General features: G+C 41.8%; 1 protein-coding gene across 2 annotated transcripts; it reads left to right on the top strand.

Moving 5' to 3' along the window:
* Positions 1 to 516: 516 nt before the first annotated feature.
* Positions 517 to 27,672, top strand: lasp1 (LIM and SH3 protein 1). Of its 2 annotated transcripts, none has more exons than XM_044181243.1 (7): positions 517 to 825; positions 9,334 to 9,428; positions 14,501 to 14,585; positions 19,779 to 19,886; positions 22,245 to 22,323; positions 23,419 to 23,513; positions 23,987 to 27,672. In XM_044181243.1, exons 1-7 carry the CDS (start codon positions 757 to 759, stop codon positions 24,158 to 24,160), a joined length of 705 nt encoding a protein of 234 aa, XP_044037178.1. In that variant the 5' UTR covers positions 517 to 756; the 3' UTR covers positions 24,161 to 27,672. The 2 variants fall into 2 exon arrangements, with proteins under 2 accessions (XP_044037178.1, XP_044037180.1); XM_044181245.1 differs by lacking the exon at positions 517 to 825 and adding an exon at positions 9,211 to 9,234.
* Positions 27,673 to 27,925: the final 253 nt, after the last annotated feature.

Raw genomic sequence — 27,925 nt, 5'->3', positions numbered from 1 at the left:
GGAGTGAAAATTCACAAAATGTTGCATCTGCATTAGGAAAAAATCTCAAAAGGAAATGTTACAGAGGAGGGGATACCGACAGTACAACTTTTCTGTCAGCAGATGTCAGCCTAACCAAATGTATCACATGGACATCAAGTAGGACATGCAGTGAACGTGGCAGATGTGTACAAATGTGATTTGAGATCACTGGATTGGTAAAACCCCCCAAAACCTGCAGCAATAAAGATGATCGCATGAGTTTGCAATGCAAGCACAGATGGGACGAGGACAGATATGTTGGACATGCACAAGGATCGACCTGGATTTCTTTAGTTACACAGAAGTGAGATTTTGTTGCATTTTCAAGCAACACACAAGCACTGGATTTTCAGTTAAATATGTACAATGTATAAATGTTGTAGTTCCTCTGAAATAATGATCATATCTTTCTTCCAAGTAAAAAAAAAAAAAAATGAACCTCCCACACTGCCTCTTCCCTTTCTGCTCGGACACGCGCACTCGAAGGAGGGCGAGAGGGGGGACGCGGGGGCGCGCTTTCCGTGTCTGGTTAGTGGACTGACAGCCAGCTGTGCGGCTACAACGTCAACAACAACCTCCTGGATTTGCTACACACAACTAGAATAGTGTTGGTCTGCTACTGATCATAATCGTACACTATAGCTAGTTTTTGAAGTGAGTACTCGACAGCACACAGCTACAACCAGTATCATCGGCGGTTTCCGTGCTAACTAGCTAGAAGAGCATTCCTCCAACATGAATCCGTTGTGTAGCAGATGTAATCTAGTCGTTTACCCCACGGAAAAAGTGAATTGTCTGGACAAGGTAAGAACATGAGAAAATCGTCTTACTTCGTATCCTTCTTTTAAAAATAATCTTAATGCACCTTCCTGCTTTTGCTCCCTAACTGAACTTATTTCTGCTCTCCTAAAATGACACCTTTCACATATTTTTGTGAATGAATTGAAACACCCCAACAGGACAGGTATTTCGCTAGCAAGGCAAGCTAACAGCTAGCTTAGTGTCTGGAAGGCGATGGCACAACAGCGCGGGCCAGAAACGACATTTCGCCTTATCGTGTAGATAATATGCTACTTTAAGAAACCAGAGTTTATATTTTTCACCAAGACAATGGCTTAAGGCTCCGATATTGATTTGCCCTGAACTAGCGGCTCACGCTGCTTCCGACAGCCGAGCCCGGTCGGGGCCTGGCTGGCACCACTGCTCTGAAGAAAACTGATTGATAACGTTAGCAAACGTCTCTAACCTTTTCTAGAAAAACGTGTTATGTGGCTGAGGGATTTACCTTAGAAATACTAAACGACACGGGGCTTCTGAGTTCCTTAAGAGAATATTATAGTCCCATAACCAATCTTTTCGTGTCCACCACTGTTCATGGCACCGTGGACTGATTTGGACATGTCTGTGTCTAATTCACTGGCTAATCCAAGACAGTGATGATTAGTCGAGCCACCCCTATTAGTTTTCAGTCAAAAGCAGTAGCCTAATCTCAGCCAAGGTGGTAATCTCATCAATTTTACCCATAGTGACTCTGTAGAGGTCACTAATTCACATGGGAGCAACACTTTGAGTTAACATTGGTACAGCACATCTTGTTCCTGTGACCCCTTTTGTTTTAAGGAGGTAAAGATGACCATGCGTTGGTTATTGCATTTATTGAATGCTGCTACACTCAGTCAGACTGTAACTTAGCAACAAGATATAGCATACATGTAAGACACACTTAACTTACTAGGTGGGTGGGGTCTTCAATGTTGGGCATATGAATAGCAATGTTTATATATTTTTACCAATGCAGGGCTTGGGGCAAGTAGATAATTTGTCTAATGGACGTCTGAATGGCTATTGAAAATCAGTCCCTGTCGAGACATGCTTATCTGTTGGGGTTGACAGGAGGGGAAGGTGGGGGAAAAGCACATTATCTAAAGTAACATTAGCTCTTGATTGGATGCATTACTACTCCGTTGCATGGATGTGTTCTTGAATGCACCATGACTAATGTTTTCCCAAAGTGCTCCAGACTGGAATTGATTTACCTCAGAACCCCTCTTCATGCACAAGTGGTCCAACCCTAAAAATACAAGTCATGTTATCCGGTTAGAAGGCCGGTATTGATGAGAACCAAATTTGCCACAAGTACAGCCTGAATGTACTCTGGAATCAGGCCTGAAGCAGAGTGCATTCCAGCAGACAGACACTCCCATAAAACGTGCTCTGTCAGAGGCCTGCTGTGCCGTCTCACTGCTCTGAACCAAGCGCAGGAGAGTAGCCTGCCGTCCGTCTTTGCTGCCATTCCGCATCAGCACTCACCCCTTCAGACACGCCAAAACAACCTCCTCTTTGCCTTCTCCGTGGCGCACACACACACACACACGCACACACACACACACTGCCCTTCTACTTTGTTGAAAGCAGCCGAGGCCACATTGGCTGGGGATTTTTCTGTGTGCTAGGCTAGCTCAGGTGAAGGCAGGGGAGTCGAGGGTTCAGCCAGTGCTGCATTGGTATTCTCAGCCACCAATGAATACCTTTACCTGGCAGTCTCCTTCTATAATATCCCTCTGTGGAGAGGCTGAGCCACAGAGGCTTGTTTGTCTGTCAGCTGCATACCAGTATAGCAGGGCTGGGCCCAGCAGAGGGAGCGGGCAGCCGAGCACATGTAAAGACAGGAAGTGAATTTTGGTTGAGGCTGTTGTTGATGACGGTTTGGCTTCCCTTCCTTACTTAAAAGGCTTGTTGATAGTAAGGAGTTTAGAGCTGCATATTTGGCTCAAGTATCAGGCTCATATCTATCAAAGTAGCTTTTTGTATCTTGAGTTCAGGGCAGCTGTTGCCAATAAAACTTGTAACAAAGAAGTAATACAGTTGTTTTATTTACCAGTGCCTAATATGCAAACCTTACCAGTACAACAGGTCGCATTTAGGTTAATGGGCAATGTCTGGGGGAAATGATGTATGTGTGTCACTTTAAGATTAATCGCCATTTCCAGTGCTCAGGAAGTGTGCATTTTCAAGATAATTTGAGAGAGATGTGCAGAGTGGTTAAATCTCATCTCTCACTGAAACACTTGTCTGTTGAAGTGTCTGTGTACTTATCATCTCTACGTGCTGTCTGCATATTGTATGTCTGAATTACAGAGCCTGTTCCTACCTGCAGGTGAGGCGATACAGTCCTCCTACATCTTTTCATGAGATTTATTAATATTTAACTGTGACCTTCGTGCCATTATGCCATAGATTATGAAGTGGTGTAACCGGTTCCTGGGTAGTAAATCAACAGTTATTTCAGTGAATGTAGGATTTCAGTGTCTAAATAATGTAAGAAACTGTCTTGTGTGTTCTGACAGCTCATCCTTTTTAATTAAGTACGAAGTACAAACATTGCTACTGGCCTTTGAATATGTGTTTTGGCTCTTGAATATTTTAGCAATGTCAAAACATTTTGAAGTGTTTATACACAAAATTGGCAAGATTTCTTCTGAGGCAAGACCTGTTAGCTTGTTTCAGACAGAGCTTTTATGCAACAAGTGATCTCTGGCATGGCACCAACTAAGTTTTATAGAAAAGTCACAACAAAACAGTCCGTTGGTAAAGAAGAAAGTATAAAGAAATATGGATGGACAAAGGCCAGCTGGGGAGGGGGAGTGGTATTTCCTTTATATCAGCATGTCAGGGAAAGCTTTTACAGAACTGACAATTACAGGAAGGAATTTGACCACATATTCACAAATTTTATACAAACTTTAAAAGATGTGTTTTTAGTAGTGATTTGGCAAAAGAAAAGTGGCCGCACTTAATGGTTCACATGATCTCAAATGTTCAGACACAGTTGGCATTAACAAAAGTGTGTGTAGTAATCAGATTTCGTACAACATGTGCTTCACACATTGATCTATCTGACGCATACTGTAGTTCTGTACACCAGCTTTTACTGTTACGACTGACTTGTGTCCATTTTTGTTATTTAGCTAACAAATTGGTTGCTGTGTTGCTTGGCTTCAGTGTGGGGTTTCTGGTTAAGATGTGAGCCTCAATTGTACTGCTAACCCTGCTTCTCAATCCCAAAAAAATTACCGGAAAAGGGGGTTACAGGTCAGAAGAGTACAATACAGTATTCAAGTTGTGCAGCTCTGTACATTCTTTACTGCATGAAGGAGCTTATGTCATGTAGCCAATGCTTAGTCATGTGCAATCACATCTAAAACTTGGTCTTATTAGAAATCATTAAGCTTTTTTCTAGCTCATAGAACAATTTGCTACATGTAATCACTCAATTCCTTACTGTTTACATTTCAGTATTATGAAAATATAGTAAATTTACAAGCAGTCTTGTGCAGGGGTTCTGATTTAAATGAGGATTTGTCTGCATTTGCGCTTGGTCCTGTGTGAACACGTTTCCTCTGATCCCAGTTTTGGAGGAATTTGTCTAATGCCTTGCCTATATTTAGACAGATTATTCTGAGAAGGTGATTCATGTTGTCCAAATGGCACAATAGGTGAGGAATCTGCCCAGACACTACCAGTCACCTCCATTTTGATGACTCAAAGTCACCAATACACGTTACAGTCACAATCACCTGAGGTGTTGACTCCACAGTGAGTGGCCAGGTACTTCTTTGTGCATTTTATCAGAAAAAGGAACTAGTGCACATGTTCTGTTTGCTTTCCCAATCTATTACAGCTTAATTGTTGCACTGCCTTAAAATAGAATTTATAGAAAGGAAGCCAATGTAGCCTAAACCATCCAACATGACATAGTAACATGATTGGACATTTTGTAAAGTGAATTTATACAGATGATTTACGACAAGGCAGAAGTGTTTTGACATTTCACCTTCACTGTGCTCATCTCTCATCTATTCTGCTGGGATTTTTTTTTTGAATGTCTCATTGCCGGGGCGGCAGTATGTGTATGTTACTAAGTGCACGTCACAGTCTGGAGTGGTTTGGAAAGTGTGTTAAGTGCATACTCTACTCTAGCATAGTATTTCTGTTCACTGTCTGCCTGCTGGCCAGTAACAAATCCCTTGGCTTGAGTAAAAATGAATGGCATCAGGTAGGCTAATAATTAACTAGCTTGCTTTAATGAGTTAGAATTTCCTCTATTAGCACCAGCCAGATGTGGGCACTTTGTCTTTAGGCATGTACTATCTTATGCAAGAATAATCTTTCACACTCACACATACAGAGTAAGCTGCTGTAATGGCCCACTGTGTGTGTGTGTGTGTGTGTGTGTGTGTCAGAGCCATCACAGCATCTTTCACACTGTGGGTCTAATCAGCCTCTTAAAGCATAAAACAATGTGGTTTTTAAACTGCCGTTAATTGCTACTGATTTGACTAAGAGTTATGAAACATTTCATCAGGGTCCCAAGGGATGTCCTTCAGTGTTATAAGGTGCTAAATTCCTCTGATGCATAATTTGGTGATTACCAGAAGACTGGACTGTAATACTCTTAACACAGATTAAGTAGACTTTTTTTTTTTTTAAATTTAAAAATAAAATGATTTGTCAGAAATTCTCATCTAATCAGTGTAGAAAATAACACCAGCCAAGTCCTGGTAAATTTGTCCGCTCTACGAGTCTCTTGGTAGGTACCCAAACAGTGTTTCCAACCAGTGTTTCTATTAAAACGAAATCATAACGATGGTTTGGTGAATGTGTTGCTGTGGTTAGTGGACCAAAGTGACAAACCTGCTCTGTTTTGATTACACATTAATACCAACATAGGAAGTGGTCGACACAATAGGCCAGCCACCTTTTAATGCTTTAAGCCACTTAAAGTGACTTTAGTCACTTAAATGTCTGTAGTTAGTATGTGAGAGCACGCTCCTGGTCAGACTCTCACTAACTCTTCCTCTGTGTGTGATGTGTGTGCATACATATCTGTGTTGGCCTCCCAGATAGCTCCAGGGTTTTAGTCCAGGCCAACAGTCTGGACCCTCTTGGTTCTCACCAAGAGGGAGCTGTGAGGCTGACTGAGCATTTTTGCTCTTGACTGGAGCCTTGGATCCCTGTTGCCATACATGCATCATGCTGTGAGACATATAACCTACATACAATACTACACACATGTACACACACACACACACACACAGTTAATACTCTCACACACACATATAGACACGCATACACACATGCCCCTGAGCTGCGCTGATGCAAGGAGACAGTGCTGTTTTTTTATGGGTGTTTTATTTCTAGGGCTCCATCTCTGCAGTGTCCTCATTTTCCAGCTGACTGCCAGATCCTGCTTTTGCACCCGAGAGCCAGGTTTTCCTGGAGCTGGACCAGGCTAACTGCTGGATGGCCCCTCTAACACACATTTGGGATGTTTCTCGCCCCCACATCTCTGTTTGTCCCTCCCTTTCCCTTTGGCAGCTAGTTGTCCTAGACCTAGGGGTGATGGCCAAAATCTTGTATCACGGTATATGTAATTTTATATCACGGTAACGGTATATATCACGATACAGTTATTGTTCTGTAAATTTAATTAAGAAATTATTTAAAATAACCATACCGTACTTCATCACATTGGATTATGCCTCATGCTCACGCTCCTCCTCCGTGTTTTCTTGTCATTTCTCTTCTTCTGCGGCAGTTGGCAAACCAGCTTAGAGGTGCATTACTGCCACCAACTGTCGCTCTCATGTCACGTGAGAACGTGGTAAGCAGTCCTGCCCAAATCATGTGAGCTTGCGAGGCTGCAGCTGGATTTGCAAGATCACACAAGAATCCAGCCTTGATTTGCTAGATAGCCTGCCCCGAATATATAGCAGAGACACTACGGGATAGCTCCTGTGGTGCCAGGTTGTCCTTTTAATGTGTCAGTGACGTATTTAAGTTTTAATATTAACAATATACTGCAAATGTGGACACATGTTACCCTGACCACCTCCAAATGTGGCCTGCGTGATCATATCCCAGTGTGTCCTCAGTGCATTTTAGCACCTGTATTTAGAGCTGTCTGCTTGTTGTTGGTTCACCCAAGAGGCAATTTAGTTTGAGCTCTGTTCACCTGAGAGGGTCATGTTATCCATGTGAAGGTGTGAGGGTGACGAGGGTTGTCCTGGTGATGTGAGTTAGCATGTTGGGCTTGGCTTAAGAATAGTTTGCTAAAGAGTGGAGTTCAGCAAGCTTGTTTTCTTGAAAAGATCCAAGGTCAATATTTATTCTGGGAGTATCAAAGTCCATGCTCAGCTGATAGACTCACCTTTTTCCCAACAGCATTTGCATTCACACTTCTCTTTTAGGATTACACTGTGTTAGCTTATCTCTGGTATGGTTTACCATTATTACAGATTTGGGGAAATGAGAAGGGGATAACAACAGTCAGTGGAGAATATCGTTCTGGGCTGTTGCACTACAAGTATGAACCAGACGGTATGCATGCAAACATGGCAGCCACCACAGCTGCAAATCAGCTGAAGCTAGATGAAATGGAATCTGACTGCACTATGCTGTTGTTTGTAAAGGGATTTGCCATTGCAGTACTATCCAGAACAATGGAAAGGGAGAGCAATGGAAAGAGTAACACGATGTGTCCATCTGCATCTCCCCCAGGCCCTGATTGGGTTGTAGTGGGATAAGGAGTATTCGAAGGCTTGGCCCAGTGTGTTTGGCTGTGGATCACAGCTCCACTGAACAGTGCCCGGGCTTGGTTTCCACTGTGAGCCTCCTCTTTTGTATGCCTTTGTAGCTGTGGGCCAGCAATATTGTACTAACACCCATGTCAAACGCATACATACACTTGCTTGTTGTCATCATATACCACCCTGGGTGGTCCGTTACATCCAGACAGAACAGACAAGACTGTTCTTAAAACCAGCCTGAAACCATATTCTTGTTCCATAATGGAAGGAAGTGAAATGCTCACTGTGCTGTGTGTTTAGTCATGTTTCCATACATAGCACTGCTATGCTTGTGTCTACTGACAGTCGACCTCAACATCCTGGTGATTTTTTTGCCGGCAGTGTGTCAGTGCTGTAACACTATATTATCAAACTGCATGCAAGGAAATAACAGATTTTTCTGTCAGTAATGCTTCCTATCCCGAGAAGATTGTGTAGAATCAAACTTGCATTGTGCATGTGTTTGTGAGTGAACCATTGAGAAAGTGATGTTGTACTTTGATGTGTTTCTGCAGTTTTATCCTCTGTTTTGAATCATCTTTTCTGTGCTGTTTGTTTGGAAGATTAGTGTTTTGTGTGTGGGCAATTGGTGTAGAAAGTGATAAAGAGTGGGAGAAAGAATGAGAGGGATGACAGAGCGCCCTGAAGCCATGTTAATAAGGACTCCCTCTTTCTTTCCCTTCCATTCTTTCTTTCTCTGTCCATGTGTTTGCACTCCTCCCTCCCTTCCCTTGACAATAGCGAGAGCAGCCAGATCATTGCTTCACTCTCTGGCGTTTTCTCTCTCTTGTCCACCCCACCCCTCTCCTGCTTGCTCCCTTCCTCTTGCTCTCTCCAGCTCCTTCCTTTCATGTTTCTTCCTTTCTTCCAGTTTTCTCCAGTCCTCCCTCTCTCGATCCTTCTCTGAACCCTCAGGCCGCAGATCAGCCCAGTGCCAGGAGAGAAAAGGAAAGAAGGCGAGAGGGCGGGTGGGTGGGAGGAAGGGAGAAAGGGTGGTGAGGGAGATAGAGGCACATCCTCTTATGAAGATGGATAGAGGAGCTACAGAAACATGCAGGCCTGCAGAGATGAGCAAACGGACAGAAAGAGAGTCAAAAGGTGGCTTTCAGACCAAGCACAGTCTCTGCAGCACCAACTGAAAACAACCTCTGTTGTTGTATATGTAGACAATATATGTTGATATTTTGCACACATACATGTGAGCTCATAGTAATAACGGAGGTATGAAAATTCATGGCACCAGATTAGACAGCAAAAACCCAGATACATACTTGTCAATCACAAACTTTACAGCGCCTCCATATCGCTAACATCAGCGCAGCTAGCTTAAAAATAGTAACCATACAATTTGCTAGAAAAAGGGGACATTGGTTTTTTGTAACGGTTCAGTGCCAGCATACACAAACTACTGTGTTTCCACATTGCTTCACTTTTTTTCACACAGTCCTAACTGTCACTATTCTTTCTGTCTGTATCTAGCTCCCGTCCCTGTGAAACCTCAAGGAAATACAAAGTAGTTCTGGCCTTACTCATTCAATTAGCTTTCTTTTGCTAGTTGGTGAATGGGTGGTTTATTTTGTGTGTGGTAAGCTCTCCTTTTGGATCTCGAGTAAGGTGAAACAAATGTCTCAAATCTCTCCTTTCTCAACATTTTGTGTCTTCTCTGTCTCTTTGTTTCTGACAGTACTGGCATAAAGGATGCTTCAGCTGCGAGGTCTGCAAAATGACTCTAAACATGAAGAATTACAAAGGCTTTGAGAAGAGACCATACTGCAATGCGTAAGTTGTCCCTAAATCATCATTTTGTGTGTGTCATAGAGTATGTCTCACGTTTTTATACTCAGACAGTTCAGCTTGCATCCCAAAGTCACAGACAGCAGTGTTTAATCTGTCCACAGATAGAAATAGGAATCTCTAAATGTGTGTGTGTGTGTGTGTATTCATGTTGCAACCCAACTAAGGCCCCTCTCTCCCTCCTCTGCTGTTTATCAGTGAGTATTTCAGCTCCCCCCTCAGAGAAAAGGCCTATATGTGGTGTGGGAAAGTGCCTCCCTCCTTCGCCTCCTCAGTGGGCGGGGTGAGGGGGGGTATCAACAAAGAAAATTCCTAAAGTTCCTCTACAGTGACACAGGCGGACACACCGAAAACTAGCATGTCCACTCACGCTTCAGTACATACTCACACACTAAAGGGTCATCAGGAATCCATGGAATCCCCCTCTGCCATTACTTATAATGATTTTCTCCTCCTCTCTATGTGTATGTGTGTGTGTGAGAGAGAGTTGGAGGGTGAGTACATGTTCTGAGAGGGAATGCAAAGAGAAGGCGTTGCTTCATGTTCTGACTAGCTCTTTTGCATTTTTCCTGAACTGCTGTTTTATTGCCAGAGAAATAAATCAACACATCATGCTAGTATTGTCATGCTCAACCCCTGTGGAAACTCTATAGTAGTACGCTAGCTTGTGGTCAGCAGTTTTCTTGGCTTCCTTAATACCAGGGACAAGTCATTTGTGCCAAGTCTGGAGTAAAATAACATGGCGCTTTATTTCTTCTACCTCTTTTACATGGGGAAAAATGTCTGTTTTTATGGAAAGGAAAATCTTCAAGGAACATTTTATTTTCTTGTCTATATGTCTGGACCTAGATTTAATTTTTGTTCTGCTACTGATGCAGCCTAAAGATGCTTTCAGACAAAGCGCAAAGCAAATTTTTGTCTTGCTTTATTCGTCCAAATTTGGCTGCCAGAAACAAAAACAAAAAAAGTATTACTTGCTAGATCTGATAGTCAAAAACCCCTCATACATGCAAATAATTTTCAGGTTAACCAAATGTGTTGATCTGTTTCCGGAGTACATGAAGTTCATGCAATAGGCCTTTTTTTATAGCAGCCATTTTGAGTTGTCATAGTAGGTGAGGTCAGGACAACGCCTTCATGTTTCATTTGAGTGTATGAGGTTTGGTGACCACAGCAAATTTTCAGCACAGCTCCACCCAACTTCAACCCGAGCAGAGGTCTAATTAGCCATAATAAGTGCAAACACCTGCGTTCAGGCCTAATTATAAGCTTATATTAGATGATAAAGTATAGTAATTTTAAGTATCATTGTTATTAGTAGCAAACGTCTCTTTTCATAAATTGAATGTCTCATTGTGACCCTGTCCCTACTTCCAGTCTCTCACATCTACATCAAGGCATTAACCACCTACAGCAGGTGTCGTCCTACTATCACCTTTGTTTCCACAGGCTAAAGTGTCTTCTTCTTTTCCCTTTCCTGCTTCCGATGTCCCCCCCCAATCCCCGAACCAGCAGGAGCAAGGCCCTTCAGAGCCTGTTTATTATGCCTCTTTCCGTTTATTTAAAACAAGCCTTGTTTGAGTAAACATCATCAGTGGAAGTGCCTCCCGCTTCAGGAAAAGAATGCAGGCTACTTTCTCTGTTATTTTTCTGTGGGATAACTACTTGATCATTATTCCTTTATATTTGTCCTTTAGTAATTGATATAGGCGTTGTTTGTTTTCACTTTATTCCCACCCACCTCTTCTCTGAGAATCCCATTCCTGATTAGATGCTAGAGTCACAGGGGGATTGTGGGAGATTTAGGAGGACAGATAAGTAGACAGAAAAATTCTTTATTTCCCCTGGAGACTGCTAGAGCCATTGGTGGGACACTGCCTTAATGACTGACAGTCCGAAAATAATTTGAACATCAATGTGGTGTTATTAAAACGTGTCACAAATGTCTTGATTTAGTGTTATCATTTACAATGCCTGCCAGTTTTCTTCCATTTAAAACTATACTGAATCATGGTTGATAATAAATATGTCAAGATTAAAACCACTTTAATGTGGCATGACAGTGCTGGTTGCTTCCTGCTTTGTGATGTGTGCTGCCCACTGTATCAGTCTGCGAAAGGGCTTGTTGGAAGCTGACCAGCATCACCCAGTCAGTAAAATATCAAATGAACTCTGATATATGAGCTTCCCCAAGCTGTATAATGGTCATTGTACAGCATCCCTGCCTTTAATTTTCTAGCTCTCCTTCACCAATTCTGCCTAACAACTACTGTATAGCTCCTTTAGTGTGATGTGTGTGTTTTGATGAGATATCTGTCCAGGTTTTACAATTTTCTGCTCCTCAGTCATTGAACTTGTTGATTTGGATGATATGTACTGTACATGTCGATGAAATGTTCCTGGTGAATGATGCATTACAACCTTTCCAGGTCTCACAGGGTCAAGCCGGCCACAACATGTCCTGGTTCCAATATGCAAACAGGCCTCTCCTCCTGCACAGTAGGCGGTGTATGTGTGTGTGTGAGTGTGTGGTTACACATGCGTGGTCCCCTCACTCCTCCACCCCAGCAGTACCTCTCCTCCTTTTTGATCACACCCTCTTTTGCGTTCACAGGGCTAACTGAGTTTGTGCATGTGTCACCCACTCCAGTCTGCGACTTATTACCTTGTTAAACAACTTAACAGATAGATGAGTGTTCTTGTGACTCACTCATAGCCTCAAACAGGCACAAAAACACGAGCATGGTTGCACACACACAGACACACATCACAAGATCCCACTGAGTCACTAAACCTATATCTGCAACCCTGTTGTATGTTTGTCTAGCAATTTACTGACCCTTAAGTGCAAGTACAGTTTCTAAAGACGCATCAATGATGACAGGAACGCTGTTAACACAGATGCTGCTTGCTACTTCAGACAAGCAAAGGTTTTCAGGTTTTTCAGGTTTTCCTGTAAAAGGAAGTGTGTTCCACTACAAACCAGACATGCCTATCTCCAGAAAAAAATGAACATATATTATTAGTTTCCTAGCTTTGATCAAGGGACATTCCTCTCCAAAAAAGACAAAGAGATACACTGCTGGTAAAATGGCCTATAGAGGCTTAAAGTGCAAAGTTTATGGCAGCCAATTAGTGAATTTTGCAAAAATCTGAACCTATTTAGATTTTCTACCTTATTCTGGGATTGTCTCCAAACAGATATGCATTTGTCAGATGCAACTATATTCTTGAAATTACATTACTGATGAATGGAAATTGAGAGCATAGGACATAGCTGTCCAATCCCGAAGAAAAAAAGATAAACATTTGTGGATTTTTAGCCATGTAGCCTTGTTTCACTGCTACTTTACATATTAATTTAAGATGTAACAGATAGTTAAGCATCTTTGCACTCAGTAGTGGCAGGGGGAACTTGTATATGACGAACAAATGAGAAAGACAGAGTGGTGTGTCTGCTGTTTTTGCCCTTGTGATTAGATAGCACACAACAATAAAGTAGCTTAATTTGCATTGTTTGATTAGCTTGTTCGCAGCCTGCCTGGCCTCAGCTGCTAACGTAGCAAACCACTACATCTGAATGTTGCCGATAGCTTCTGTTTCAGGAAAATGAGTTCTAGCAGTTGTAAAAGCCTAGTGAGACATGTATGTGTTTGTGTGGTTGCAAGCAGGGATCAAGTGCTTGGGTTTGTTGTATATCACAGAGCTTGAAATGCCAACTTCAATCAACTGCTCTTGTTCAGATCCAACTACATTCATGTTCTGCTTCCTACTGGGGTTTCTTTCAAGTGGTATATATCTTTTTTTTTTTAACAGCACTTTACATAAAATACACCAACCACAATGCTTTATTAAAGTTTTTTATGTCCTATAATCACATCAGGATGGATGCTTATTCAGTTTGCTTACCATGTTGTCAAGGAAACTGTAAACATATTGCCTAAATGGGTTACCCAGAGGCACGGATAGTGGTTGAAGATTTTTGAGGTCACCCAGCACCCTGAGGCACGCTGGGAACTGCAGTCCTTATGAGCTGCTAGATGAGCTGTGAGGGCTCTTCCTCTCCTGCTGGATTTAAGCCATGTGTTTTTGCTGCCTTAAGAATCACACTGAACTGGCAGGCACCATTAATTGTAGACCTGAAGGCTACTTGTGCACAGAAGCCTCCAGTGTATAAAAACACTGACTTATGCCTTGCACACACAAACCATTAACGGTGGTTTAGGCAGTCAATAAGTAAGTGTGCAATGATTGATGCTCGGTGTGCTGCATGCGTGCATGTCTGTGTGAAAGCTGCATGTTTATGCTTGCTTGTGTATATTTATGTTTGTTATATTTGTTTCAGGCAGAGCGTTTTCTCCTGAGCAGTAGGAGATCGGGTGGTTATGGGTCTGCGGCTGTCAAGAAAATTCCCAGAATCCATTCAGAAAAGAGACTCGCCTTCACGCTCTGCTGAAGGGGGCTACCCATGACATCATTCACACTCACCCACTGTCTCTTTGACCCTGTTGCTGTGTCTGTTGTGTGCTGTTCCTCTTCCTGTTATCCCCCATAGGGCCGTGTGTGTGTGTGTGTGTGTGTGAGAGAGAGAGAGAGAGTGAGTGTGTGCGTGCCTGTGTTTTGTAAGCTTGGAAAGCTTTTTCCACACCTGCTATGGCTCGCTTCCAAAACTTTGCAACCTTGAGGCTCCCCCCCCGCCGACCACCACCACCCCAACACACACACACACACACACACACACACACACACACACACACACAGCCCCTGCCTGCACTTCCTCTTTTTCAGACTACCTTGGCTCCCACTGACAGAGCATTGTGTGTTATACTGACATGCTTTTTGTCTACAGCAGCTCCTAACTCAACCTCAGGACCACCTTGAATAACAAATGCCCCCACTGTGGGGCCACAGACTGCACACTGCTTGAGTTATGCTGTTTTTTCTCTTAGAGTCTAGGCTTGAGTGCCGCAGTGGGAGCCTGAGTAAAAACTGGTATCTGCCTATGTGTGTTTACTGTGTACTGACATTCTTTGCTGTTTTGTGTATTTATTTTACAGACACTACCCCAAGACAAACTTCACCTGTGTGGCTGACACTCCAGAGAACCTCCGCCTCAAACAGCAGAGCAAGATGCAGAGCCAGGTAACTCTTTTTGCCAGTAGCTACTCATAGGATTCATGGCTAAACCAAACTCCAGCTATGAAACACACACACACAGTTTGTTCACATTTTGGCATTGTTCCATAAAGAAGGCAATAAAAAGAATAAAAAGCTTGACTTGAGTTAACCCTAAAAATTGATCGGGGGGGGGTAGTTCACCTGGACGAGCATGTGCCCCGTATACTAAGTCCTTACCGCAGCAGCCTGGGTTCAATTCCAGCCAACTTTCAGATAACATTATCAGTCTAATTCAGACCTAGTTTGAACATTCAAGATAACTGCGTGCTCACAGTTTGAAGACAGACCTGAGAAGTCAAGCATGAAATTGATTCTTAATGGACAAGTAGTAAGAGACTTGAAGAGAGGGCTGGGAGACAAAAAAAAAGGCAAAACTTATTGCCAAGAAAAAAATGGAAGCTTGGTTGGTCAGGTACAGGTTAATGGTGCACAACCTTAGAGATTAGCAATCCTAATGCAAGAATTTTGGTTCAGTTGCTGAGGCTTTGGGTCCCAATCCAGTGTGTCAAAAGTCAAATACAACAGAAATAAAAATGCAGTTTGGAACTATCAAATAGGACCTTGCTTAAATCTGTTTTGCAACACTGTCCATTTCCTTTTATCACCACAAAAAAGTGCTTGTTACACAAGAAAGCATTGCAGCATAAATTACCTTAACACTGGTTATAAACCCATTTACTTTTTTAGTTTAAATAAATTGGCAGAAGTCTGTCACTTATAACACTCAATTGAGTATTATAATTCTGCCTAAGCTTTAGTGTTAGCTCAGCCTGAAAATTAGCCTAATAAAAGCAAGGTTATTCTGGAAAATTAGTATGTTTTCTATGGCATCTAAGCTTGACCACATTTGAACGTTTTTGTGGAAACAGAATTTCCTGACAATCACAGATTTAGGTCCTTGCCCCTATGGAATCTGTGTAGATGAAGGTGTTTTCGTCTGATGGTCCTCCATCAGACTGTCTTTGATTGGTTGGTTAAATTTAAGGTGGGGTTTGTTTTTTGATCACACCCATACTCCAGAATGGTAGGACAAAAATAAGCCAAATATACTGTAAAGATTCTGGCTTATCCAGTACTCTTGCTTTGTGGAACAGCCCTCTTGTTTCACACTGCTGCTCTCGACAGTGTTAATGTGTCTGGCTGTCATTCATATGCTTTTTTTATGACGGTTGCAAAATAGATTATAGCCTAATAAATTTAGTGCTGTTTATACCATACCATTTTTACTGTGGCCCAGTACTGATGCACTATTCTTTTCACTTCATCTTTGTTGCTGTACATTTTCATGGCCACCCAAGTGCACTGACCATAGATCCTCCCAAATTATCTCTGCACTTATTTTTCTTCAAATAGTCTCCAGTCTGATTTGTAACCACAAAAAACACTACTGTCTATGGCTGTTCCTGCAGAAGCTAAAATAACAAAGACCCAAATATATTCTAGGATTAAAAAAAACTCATCAGACCAAAAATATCCATCTGAACTGGGTCATGTGTTAATGCCTTAATAAAGATGGCTCTGAGAGAAAGTCAGAGAGATTTGTATTCACCAACAGACTTTTGACCATGTTTTCCCACACTAGCTGTCTGTATTTAAAGAAAGCATAACAAATCACAGATAAAGTGACTATAAAATGTTATTATGAAGGCTGTCATGTGAGGTTTCACTTCTCTTATTCATTCAATGATGTCTGGGCCATGTTCCTTAGTATTAGGAGCTTTTGTCAATGTGGTCACTAAAGTAACCACAGAAAAACTCCTTGAAAGCTACATGATGTATTTTAATGCAAAATTACACAAGTTTTAGCACAATTCAGTAGAAAAGCCCCATCAAATTCAGTCATTTTGAACCTCATTAATCACAAAAAACTCTGCAAGACCCTGTAGGGACTGATATATTAATCTGGACAGTGGCAGGTGACTCTATTTACTTCTCAGAAAGAAAATAGGGAAGGGAATAGGGAAGCATTTATCGGGAAAAGCTGAAGGTGATGCTTGTTTTCTTAGCATGTAGTAGAGGAGAGTGTTAGGGGAGAGGAGGTAGGGCTTATCAAACAATGTCAAATCTTATCCGAGTGCCAGTGTCAAACACTACAGATGAGACCGGGTTGTGTGTATGTGAGAAGGGGTTTTGTGGAGTATTGGGGTGGGGGTAGTGGATATATGGGGAGAGGCACAACTGAGGGATCGAGGGACAGATGGTGTTTTTCTACATGGATTGTACATCCTAACAGCCCCCCCGCAAACACTCAAACATATACCAAGAGACAGTCATCATACTAATGGTTTATCATAGTCACTAGCCTAAGAATGAGATTATTAATACACAAAAGATGTTTGTGTGTGATGGTGAAGGATTAACAATAAACTGACACTAGTGTCAGCCTTTGGGACATTTTCTTTCTCTTCTCTATAGCAGTTGTGTGGGCACAGTGGACAGGAAACTATGATTTCACACAAAAAATACCCAAAGCTTTTAACGGAAGTAGAATGGTCTAAAATAATTTATGTTCCCTTGAAAAAGAGGACACAGTTTGAAGTAAAGAGTCGTCTCCTGGCAAAGGCAGCTCAAAATATGCTTTTGGCTACAGAAAATTAAAAAATAAAGTGGCGTTAAAAAGCGAAGAATTTGCTAGTTGTGCTGCAAGTCACCCAGACTAAAGAAAAGGTCATTTTTAGAGAACTTCCTGTTACTGTAAACGTCTAGATATTTGAGCTTCAAGTGGTATTTTAAAAATAATCCTATTTTTTCACCAATTTCACTTGTCTTTAATATAAAAATAAATTCCAATAAATAATGACTATAATGCATACTACTCACACGTGTGCATATTAAGTTAATGTAGATATGTTTAGATTATAGGAAATAAGTATGTGTGTGCTAAAGTATTATTGTTCTGTACTCTTTGTGAGTGCGTTTTTGTGTCCGTATAAGGAAGTTGAAGGTGTTTGTGGAGAACTGTGGCCATCTAACCCCTCACCACCACCACTGCTGCGTTGCTACGGGAACCTTATTGCTATGGTAGCAGGGTAGAGGTTTGTCACACCTCATTACAAGACTTTGCGCGGGGGGAAACAGAAAGAAACAAGACTGAGAGAGAGAGAGAGAGAGAGAGAGAGAGAGAGAAATAAAGAAATAAAGAAACTGGAGAGGGAGAGCAATGAGGCGCACATGAGCCAGGGGAAAAAAGGAAGAGACAGGAAGGCACCAACACAGAGAGAGGGAGGAGCGCAGGGTGAAAGAGGAAGAGATAAAAGTAAAATCCCCAGAGGAAGAAGAGCTAGAGGAATGCAAACAGAAGCAGAGAGAACGATTTATAATGAGGAAGAGCTCCAGCTCTATGGTACGACTCTGTCTGTTGCTGTTGAGGCAGTAAAATATGAATGAATGAAAAAGGAGCACAGAGAGAAGGGAGTGTGGGTGGGGACAGAAAGCAGAGGCATGATTGGAGGAGAAGAATCTGTTGCATAGATCCAAAAAGACGAAGGAGATAGACTGAGAAATAAAAATAGGAGGAGGATCATACATTGACTGATGGGAGCGGAGCGGGAATGAAGGACAAAGATGGGTCGAGGCCACATTAATCTTCCTCATGACTTATCTTTGTGCGTAGGCTTGAGAGCCGTGTATTATTTCCTGTGGAAGGAGGATCAGCCATAGTTTTCACCCAATTTCTCAGTGGACGTCACGCCAGGGGTGACAACAGATATGGACGTATCACACTGCATCACACGGACACACATACACATTATCATCATGAATCACAGCCACATCATGTCATCACAAGGCGTTGAGGAGGATTGGTCAGCACTCTGTTCAGCAGTGTCAGACATAATGTGGACGTCAAGGGAGAGCAAAGAGAGCTTTGGAGCTTTGTTTCCTGGTAATGCACTGTGCAGGCAGACAGGAGGGCAGGAAATTGGTGCAGTCGCCATGGAGGCAGGAATAAGGGTGGTGGTTGGTGTGGGGAGGTGGAATTAAGTAATTTGTCATTGTTGAAATGTCATAGCATGTGCCAAGGAGATCAGATGGAGAAGAGCCAGAATTCATAGCTCTTTCTATAGTTTAAAAATAAAACCATGTACCCGACTTCCTGTTTGAAGTTTAAGTGGTGAACGTGGTTGTGGGTTTGAATACTCAAGATCAGCCACAGGGCAGCAGCGAGGGAGAGCCCCATGCGTTGTAATTTCTGATACTCATCTGACGCTGCATGGGCTGGACATTTCCTCCTCTGCCCTTAGGGTCAGGATAGGGTGGGAAGGCTAGAAAAACACACACACACACACACACACACAGACAGACTGTCACACCCTACCTCTCTTTATGACCATGTATGGTTGCTACCACGTCCTGTATGTAAGGCCTTCACTCCCCAGCAAACAGGAAATGAACGTCACCACAAAAGACAAAGCAATATAGCCTATGTATGGCCAGCCTCACTTTGCTTGCACTCACAACGCATACGCGTACATGCACTGCTAATGCTTACTTCAGTCATAGTTTATGCATAAGAAAACATTGATTATTTAAGCCGCAGAAATCAAAACTCTCTGGTTTGTTAAGTAGGTATAAGAAATTATATTATAAGGTCACTACCTAGTTTGTTGTATTATCATCAAACTTGTGCTTTACAGTGAGAAATATGACTAATTTCAGCATTTTTATGTTCATCTAACGGTGTCAAGCTGCAATAAAGTCCAACAGAAAAACCATTTTCCTCTTGCTATAAAAATATTTTATTAGGCCGAATTAAAGCTCAGGACCGATCCATTTGCCAAGCCAAGTAAAAGTACTTATATATGGACACTGATACCACATATACTATAGGTGAAGAGCATTACATTCAAGAAATGGAATTAATTATAAATTAATTTCAAACAAGCAAGAAAAATATCAAGACACATCAGTTTTCTTTTTTGTGATTTTTTTTTTTCCCCTTTAATCTGTATATGATTAAAGAATCTAGGTCAGAGCGTCTATAAATAATCATTTGCGCGGCATTTGATATCTGAGACATTTGTTGGATTTTCCTTGTTGACTCACACAAACGCATTGAAACTGTTCATCTGGCTGTGTAATTCATCTCAGCCACATATTATTGGCCTTGCATGTTTTAACTTTCTTTTTGTTTCTAACAAGATTGCGTTTGTTCTGCAGGTTCTCTACAGGGAGGATTTTGAGAAGAATAAAGGCAAAGGTTTCAGCGTGGTTGCAGACACGCCAGAGTTGCAGAGAATTAAGAAAACGCAGGACCAAATCAGCAATGTAAGTGTCAGCAACACAGTCACCAAGACGAGCACCCCTCGCTCCACCTGTTTTATTTATTTCTCTAATTAGTAACAGAAGAGCAATAAATGTTCAGTATTTTGACCAAGACTGAACATTAGAGCTCTTCTAGCGTTGTTTTCCCTCCCCGACAGCCTGGTGAGAAGCCAGTCTGGTGTGAGTTGATTAGTTTCCCTATATGACTATAATCTCTTGGCCAATATTGAACTGAGGATTTGTTCTGAGGAGGATAATTGGTCTATATTAAATACACTGGAAAGGGTCCTTTCCTTCCTTGAGAATTGCTGATATCACAACTTCAAGCTAGCTTTTAGGCAGGTCATGCTTATATGCACAATATTTACGTTAGCTCTCTTATAAAGACTTAATAATATTCACCAGTGGAAATCTCAAGAACTTAGATCAGTTCCTTTTATTTCACTTCCTGAGATTGGCTGCACCTTCTTCATCTCAGGCCTCAGAGAGCTCCATCAGATTAAATTATTTTGAATATTTGATTAGAATATTTTGCATGTTTTTTAAGTATCTTTCATCCTCCCACTTAGTCACTGACATCAGTAAATGTCAGGCTTCTTCTGCTCCTCATTTATAGTAATGGAATTCTCCTCAAATCACTCTCAGCATGGACCGTTCTCCTCCACTCTCCCCTCCTCTCTCCCTCAGCTCCTGTTATTGATTTGCCATTTCTCTGTAAATACAGAACAGCAATGTAGAAATGCATGCAGTGTTTACCTTGTGTTCCCAGACTGCTTAAGTCAGCTGTAAAGGCCTTTATTTCCATGTGAAACACACTCACACATAAGACATACGTCATTACGCATAACCAGCTCTGCACCGGCCTCGCTAATGGCATAATTAGTGTGGAGGGTGATGGATAATTACTGCTTTCATGTGGTGAAAGATTGTGTGTCTCTGAGATCAAGGAAATTTGGAAGACAGAGAAAGACACACATATGTTACATGTATTTATGGGTGCGCGCACACAAGCCACACGAAGAGGATAAGTAATGTATGGCGGGATGGATTCGGGCTCACCGTGAAGTGTTTTTAGTCAGAACTGATAAACAAGACATCTACTTGCAATCAGTGCGTCATTCACAGCCAATCATAAGGGAACCAGATGAATGCTACATCTTTTTCTCTTTTTGTTCTCTTCCCTGGACACTAAGAAACAAGCCAGTTTACTTGCCGCCCTCCCCAGAATGTCAGCTATGCAAAACCTTTCTTTTACTTCTACTCGCCTAGACTTGTCCTGTCTGTCATTATTGCTATCTGTGTTTTTTGCTTTGTCATGACTTGACCCTCTTCTATTTCCTGTCACCTTCCTCTTGTAAAATCAGCAAAGACTGAGAAGTAGTAGAGAGATTTAGTTCAGCAGCAGCCTGGGCACTTCCTGTGTTTTAAAAAAAAAACACACACACACCATCTGTTCGACCTGCTCCTTCAAAACAAACCAAAATAATCTCCCTTACACACTCTCACTTAGCATATTGCACTTGTGAACAGTTACTGTGTTCTCTCAGTCACTCGCTTCACTGTCCTTGCACAAACACTCCGTCATCCCATCCAGTCTGTGAATACACTCCTCTCTAACACTGCCGGCACAGTGGGCTCTTTGAGCGCGGGTGTAAGCGGGGACAGAATCTGGGTTGTAAATCTTGACCGAGGCACTGTGAGTCAGTCTGTTATCAGCCTGGTAATAAGGGGGGACGGGTTATTTAGGGCAGTCATAGAGCAGTCACTCAGTTTCAGTTTCATCAGCGTTGCCCTGTTTTATGTTGTAACACTGAATGCTGCCTTTGTCACACTGGCTGGAGAGGTTGTAGGTTTGTAGTTACATCTCATGTACTTACTTTAGGATTAAAAAAGCTCTGAGGAAAATGTTCAAAATGTTCAGTTACATTTGAGAGAGTAGTAATATAAATGATTTAAGTAGCATTTGGCTGTGCTTAGTCATCATTCCTCCTCTCAGCGTTTCCTCTTGAATCTAGCTGGCTCATTTTCACCCCAAGCGTTCAGGCTTCTAGTTAGTTCCGCTTTTTTACTTCACCTGTTCTTCCTGATGTGTCAGCGAGGGTTGCTATGCAACTCTGAGCTCACACTACTTCCGGCCGCTGAGATGTCATTTCCTCTCAGCGTCAAGCTGCTTCCCGAGGCTGCACGTAGCGCGCCCCACCTATCACCACAAACACATGGGTGCTGGAGAGCAAGTGGGAGACCTCTGGTGGATAGAAAATGAACTACACAACTTCCTGGAAATAAGGCTGCACCTGTAGATTTGCATGCACTTTCCATCTTTATCTCTGACCTTACACTGTTTGTGTTTGTCTTTTGCAGATTAAGTACCATGAGGAGTTTGAGAAGAAGAAGACAGGAGGAGAGGCCCCATATCATCCGCCGAGCAACCCCAGCCCAGGTATTTCTTGGGCAAAATATATCTAACTTATTAAGCGTATACAATTTTACTGAGCACTCAGTCTACAGTTACCTTGATTAGTATATAGAAGCAGCAGCAGTAGTAATTGTAGTAAAAGTAGTAGAAAAATAGTAGGTAGGAGAAGAGCCTAGTTTACAGAAAGCACCCTCTTAATTTCCAGAAAATTTCTTAGCATCAAAGGTCCGGTTCACCCGAATCCAAAAAAACATGATAAATAAAACCAAAACTATCTGTATGGCTAGACGCCGCTACGTTTTGCCTTTTGTTGTGATTTGGGTGAACTTTAACCCTTCAATGCCTGACAATTATATTAGGTAGAAAAGTACACTAAGTATCTGCATTTGTCTGTAAGCTTCTTGCTTTGTCTGTGCTTGGCTCCATCCCTGCCACAGCATGAGCTCACCAGGCTGGGTGGTGCCTAGTCACACCACTCAGGGAGCTTGGTTGTAACTTGTTCACTGCCCTCCTCCTCTGCATTCAGTCCATTGCTGCAGAAATGGTTGTATTTGAAAATCATGAAAGTAATTCTAATAATGCATAATCTGACATTAACTGATTACATCCATGGACAAACATTTTAGTTTAGTCCTTACTCAAGCCAATATATATAGCCAATATTGTTTGCTGAAGCTCAAAATGAGCAACTTTGAAGTCATAAGTATGAACAACATTATGAACATTATGTCTGAAAATTACTTGAAGCAATAGGAGGTCAGTGGGAAAATTTCAGCTAAGTATTTGAATGCCCAGTGTACCTGCTGTTTGTATTTTACATGCCTGATTTACACTTCTACACAGAAAGGCTTTGTTCAGTAGGTTGTGTAACAGGGAAATCAAGAGCCATTGGATGCACGTCTTGGCTTGCCATGTTTTTAATTTCCTCACTCTCTCGAAGAGTCAATGCAGACATGCAGGCAGGAGTAAATACACCTGGCATTAACATGCATTTGCTTTATTGAAATCTTAATGCTCCTCCCCAAAACAATGAATACCAGTATAGTTCCCAGTAAGTCTGGTATCTGACTTATACAATGTGTTTCCAGCTCATTCATTTGCCCTCCACTTTTCTGACAGGTTTCCAGGCATCTGCAGCCTCTCAGAACTTCCACTATGAGCCCACTCCTGAACCAGTGCGCCAGGCAGCCGCCGCCCCACCTCCCAGTGCTGGGGTAGGTCCTCCATTGTCCCCCCACTTTTGCTCCAAGTGTATCCCAATGCCAAATACAATTTGATGAATTCAAAACCTGAAAAAATTAAGAAGATATAGTTGTAAATTGCTCGGTATTGCAAAAAAGATGTTTACACTTCATCATTTGAATTTACAAGTAGATCTGAAATTGTTAGCTGATGATTTAGTCAAGCTGCATTTTCAACGTTCAACGTTAAGTCTCTTTTTTTTTTTTTCTCTTTTTTTTTCTCCCAAGCAAAAATGCCAAAAGTTGCTGGTTTTCTTAGCCTTCTATGATAGTAAACTGAATATTTTTGGGTTTTGGACTATTAGTCGGACAAAACCAGACATTTGAAGACGTCAACTCTGGCTTTAGGAAATCACAGAGGCCATATTATGTATTTCCTTTCTAGCACACCATACCTGTGGCAACTGTTGTCAGGAACTAACTGAACTACTTCTTGTTATCTATAGAAGCGGTACAGGGCAGTGTATGACTACTCTGCTGCTGATGAGGACGAGGTGTCCTTCGTGGACGGAGATATGATCCTAGACGTGCAACAGATCGACGAGGGCTGGATGTACGGCCGCGTGGAGCGCACCGGCCAGCAGGGCATGCTGCCTGCCAACTACGTGGAGGCCATCTGAGTGAGAGGGAAATAAAAAGAGGGAGAAAAAAGGAGGAGGAGGTGGAGAAAGGGAGGGAAAGGAAAAGCCCAGTGCCATCTCATCTTAACGCCGCTTTCTCTTAATTTTAGTATTGTTCCCTAACCTGTCCTGTGAGACCCTAAACCCCCCATCCCTGCTCTGCTCTCACTGCGCTCCACCTCAGATGCCCTTTACCTATCTGTCTGTCTGTCCTTCTCTGTCTGTCTGCCTGCCTCTCTGTCAGTCTGTCTGTGCTGATGTCTTTCTCTGTTTGGATGTTCGTCATCCTCTTTATCTTTTCCCAATCCTGGCTTCACTCTCAAGTGCTGTCACAAGTGGAAATCAAAAGTCTTAAAAGATAAACTCGCCGTTCATCACAGTATGTCAGGGGTCATGCCGTGTCACACAGCTCCATCCTAGCTATAGCACTTAACAATCCTGACACAACATCATGCAAAACAAAGAAGAAAAAATGTTTAAAAAAGCCCCTTTTCACCGCAAGTCAGTCAACATAGCTGCCGACGTTCTTCTGTGGAGAAAATAAGTTTGAAGTGTGGGTGGGTGTGGCATTTTCATTCACATTCCTGTTAGGGTTTGTTTTTCCTTTCTTTAATTTTACAGTGTGATCTTGGCCAGACTGGAAACGCAGTGTAGAATCTCAGTCTATCAAAACTAAGCTTGAATATTTTTGACTTGTGTACATTCCTTTAACCTCTAACCTTGTTGCTGTTGCACCAATCAGCCAGTTATCGTCTCAGCAGAGAGGTTTTTAATACATTTCTAGATGGACACACATCTCGCTATTGTGTGCTCAAGAAGGCACCCTCGTGTTTAGCACTGCATTGTGGGTATTGTGAAACTGGAATCGTAGCCTAACTGAAGAGCACCTCCTGTCGTTGCCTTACTCGGGCATGTCAGATACAGGAGGGATCAGGGACAAGTTAGGGGACATTATCAGTCCATCTCTTGCAGCCACACTGAATACATCACCTCAGTTGGTGCGGATGTACAGTATATACACCCTTATTCCTGTTTTTTGCAGCCTGACTGCCTTCAGTCCTGAGAGAATCACAAAGTTATGGTGAACAAGGTTAAACTGTTTGGAGAAAGGAGATGGGAACAGGTCAAGTCCTTCCCCTTTTGCTACAAAATCGCTATCAAAGAAAACACGTTCATAAAAGAGAAGGCCAAGCACAACTCTATATTGTGAATCTTTTTTATTTTAATTTTTTTCTGTTTTTGTGAGTGAACATTCCAGTCTTTTTTCCATTTAATGTGAGAGAAATTATTGAATCCTTGGCTGTGGTAAATGTCGTCGTTTTTCTCATGCTGTTATTCTTTTGCCTTTCTTGTTATTGTAAGATGCTTATTTTCAACCAAAAAATTAATTGTATTAAATAAATAAACCAGCAACTCAATTTATGAACCAAGGCAGAAGAGTCTATCTAGACTTGTGCAGTCGCAGTATTAGATCAGTTGTGGGATTAATCTGAAACCTGCAGTTCAGGTCAGAACAATGCTGAGAAATCAGCTGAATGTTCGCACGTTCAAGCCTGTTTCTGATCAGTGGATCTCTCTTATGTAGTTTAATATTCTGGTGCGTCTAATAAAGTAATGTTATAGAATGGCATTTAAAATATACATGAAAGAAAGATTTATTTTATGCTCTGGTCGTGAAAGCATCCACAGAGGCAGGCCTGTGACCTGTATGTCAGGTCCGAGCACTGATGCAAGACAGGAAGCTTTTTTTGTCCATCTGGCAGGTGAATCCCAAAATTGTCAACTATTTTTGATATTTGACCAATTGAATCAGCCAAATGTTACCAACATTTTGGTTGATGGTGGTCACTAAGATGTAAAGAAGGTTGGTTCATAAACACAAAATCAAGCATTTACGTTGCAGGCTTTTACACAGAAATGATGCATCATCCCTTCACTCTGGATACTGTATTTCTCTGAGGACCTTATTAGATTTTAAACATGACATTTGACCATTTTTCAGTGGTGTAAATAATCTCATTGGCTCCTGACCATACATACTTCTTCCCCTTGCTGTTTCATTCTCCTGTGATGCACTGTGACTTGTCACAGACATGAGCGATCAGGGCGGTGTGTTTTTAGATGCGGTGGGGGGGTGGGGCCGAAAAATGTTCATCTTTATTAAAAGAAACAAGGCTCTCACTATGTAGCTAGATGACATTGTACAATTGTATATGTATAATTAAGGTAAGTTAGGGAATATGTTTTTACAGGTCATGGTGCTCTGGGAAGTGGCTTGCCTGCAGATAAAAGTGGTTCATATTTTTTTTTGTGAATGTGGAAGAGGGGAAGTCATGTGATTTGAAAAGTCGACTCATGGAAAAATCCAGTTGGTGCAAGTTGGTGTTGAACATAAATAAAATTTAGCAACTTCCTAATGTGATGAATTTTTACAGTGCTGATGAAGATGATCACTGAATCAGGAAAAAACACCTCAAACTGGTTTGTAGGTTACCAAACAAAATGAACACACTGTATGTACACCTGTATTTTGCATTAACCTCTACTTGAAAACAGGACAAGTTTATTTGCAAAACAGATGCTAGATCGGAAAGCTGTTTTAGAGCTCACGGTTGATTCTCTTGGGTGAACTGAAGAGTTGATTGTTTGGCTTGAAGTGAAATGATTGTTGTTCCTGGCTTATGATGATGTTTGCTCAGATTTAATTTAATAACAAAGCTACTCACACTAGTAGCCTCCATTACTCTGCGGATTACATCCAATTCAAACTTTCTTTTGTCTCGCAGGCGTTGATTTTGTCAGTTGGTGTTCTGGATGAAATGGAAAAGTGGCCAAAGACAGCCAGTGTTGTGTAAGTGTTGCTCAGGATGGATTTGTTAAGGCAAAGTCAAATTTGAGCGTGTGATGATGTAAGTGTGCGAGGCTGGGGGCGACAGAGGGCGGTGATCTGATGCTCTCAATCTCCCAGGCTGTGAGGCAGGGCAAGTTGTTTGTCTGACCTGGATATTAACCTCAGTTCAGTTCAGTTAACCTCTTTGCACCAAATACTGCTCTTCTGCTCTGGCATCACTCATCTACTGAACCGTCTTATCATAACCCTGTTTCCATTCAGTTTCTGTCTAGTATCCTGTCCACCAGTCTGCTGAGATCCCTCTTTCCTTCAGCCTTTATTGTAGGCTCCTGCGCTTCTGATGAATCATTCCCTGCTTCTATGATACTGGTTATATACTGTAGACTTTGCAGAGTGAAATCATGTAATCCACAATCGGGTTTAGCATTCAGACCAGTTTTGTGCATTGCATCTTAAATTGTTTTGTTTTTGATATTATTTTGTTATTTTTTAAATAAAAAAATAAAGATACCATATGCATATTGACATACACATGTATTCAAAACTCATTCTGAATACATACTCAGAATTAAGGACCTGATATCATCTCCTGTTGCCCTGTTACAGCACTTCAAATTGTACTTATGATTCTGCAGATTCAATAAAATGTCATTTTTTCTCAGACTGTTGTTTGTGCTACTTCTTATGTTGTGGAGCAGAATAGGTGGACAAATGTAGAAGTCCTTCAGACCGTGGGGCTGTTGGGTGGCCCAACATTTGCTGTTGGGCTCTTTTTTACTTCTCCCAAGGCGGCTGCAGTGTATACTCAGAGATCCATAAAACAAGTACACTTGTGCTGAAATAATATAATGTCGCCCAAAGTCTTCTGTCTTTCAATTAGTTTGTGGTAATTTGATTTGACAAATTTATTAAGG

This window comes from Siniperca chuatsi, linkage group LG21 (assembly GCF_020085105.1).
Source record: "Siniperca chuatsi isolate FFG_IHB_CAS linkage group LG21, ASM2008510v1, whole genome shotgun sequence".
Taxonomy (NCBI): Eukaryota; Metazoa; Chordata; class Actinopteri; order Centrarchiformes; family Sinipercidae; genus Siniperca; species Siniperca chuatsi.
The sequence above is the reverse complement of the archived record's forward strand: the minus strand, read 5'-3'. Positions and strand labels throughout refer to the sequence as shown.

What these genes read in the sequence shown, in the direction of transcription:
- lasp1 (XM_044181243.1), top strand. Translation starts at nt 757, where the DNA reads ATGAATCCGTTGTGTAGCAGATGTAATCTAGTCGTTTACCCCACGGAA. An exon ending in AAGAGACCATACTGCAATGC is followed by an intron (nt 9,429 to 14,500) that starts GTAAGTTGTCCC and finishes TTTATTTTACAG; the next exon opens with ACACTACCCCAAGACAAACT. An exon ending in CGCAGGACCAAATCAGCAAT is followed by an intron (nt 19,887 to 22,244) that starts GTAAGTGTCAGC and finishes TGTCTTTTGCAG; the next exon opens with ATTAAGTACCATGAGGAGTT.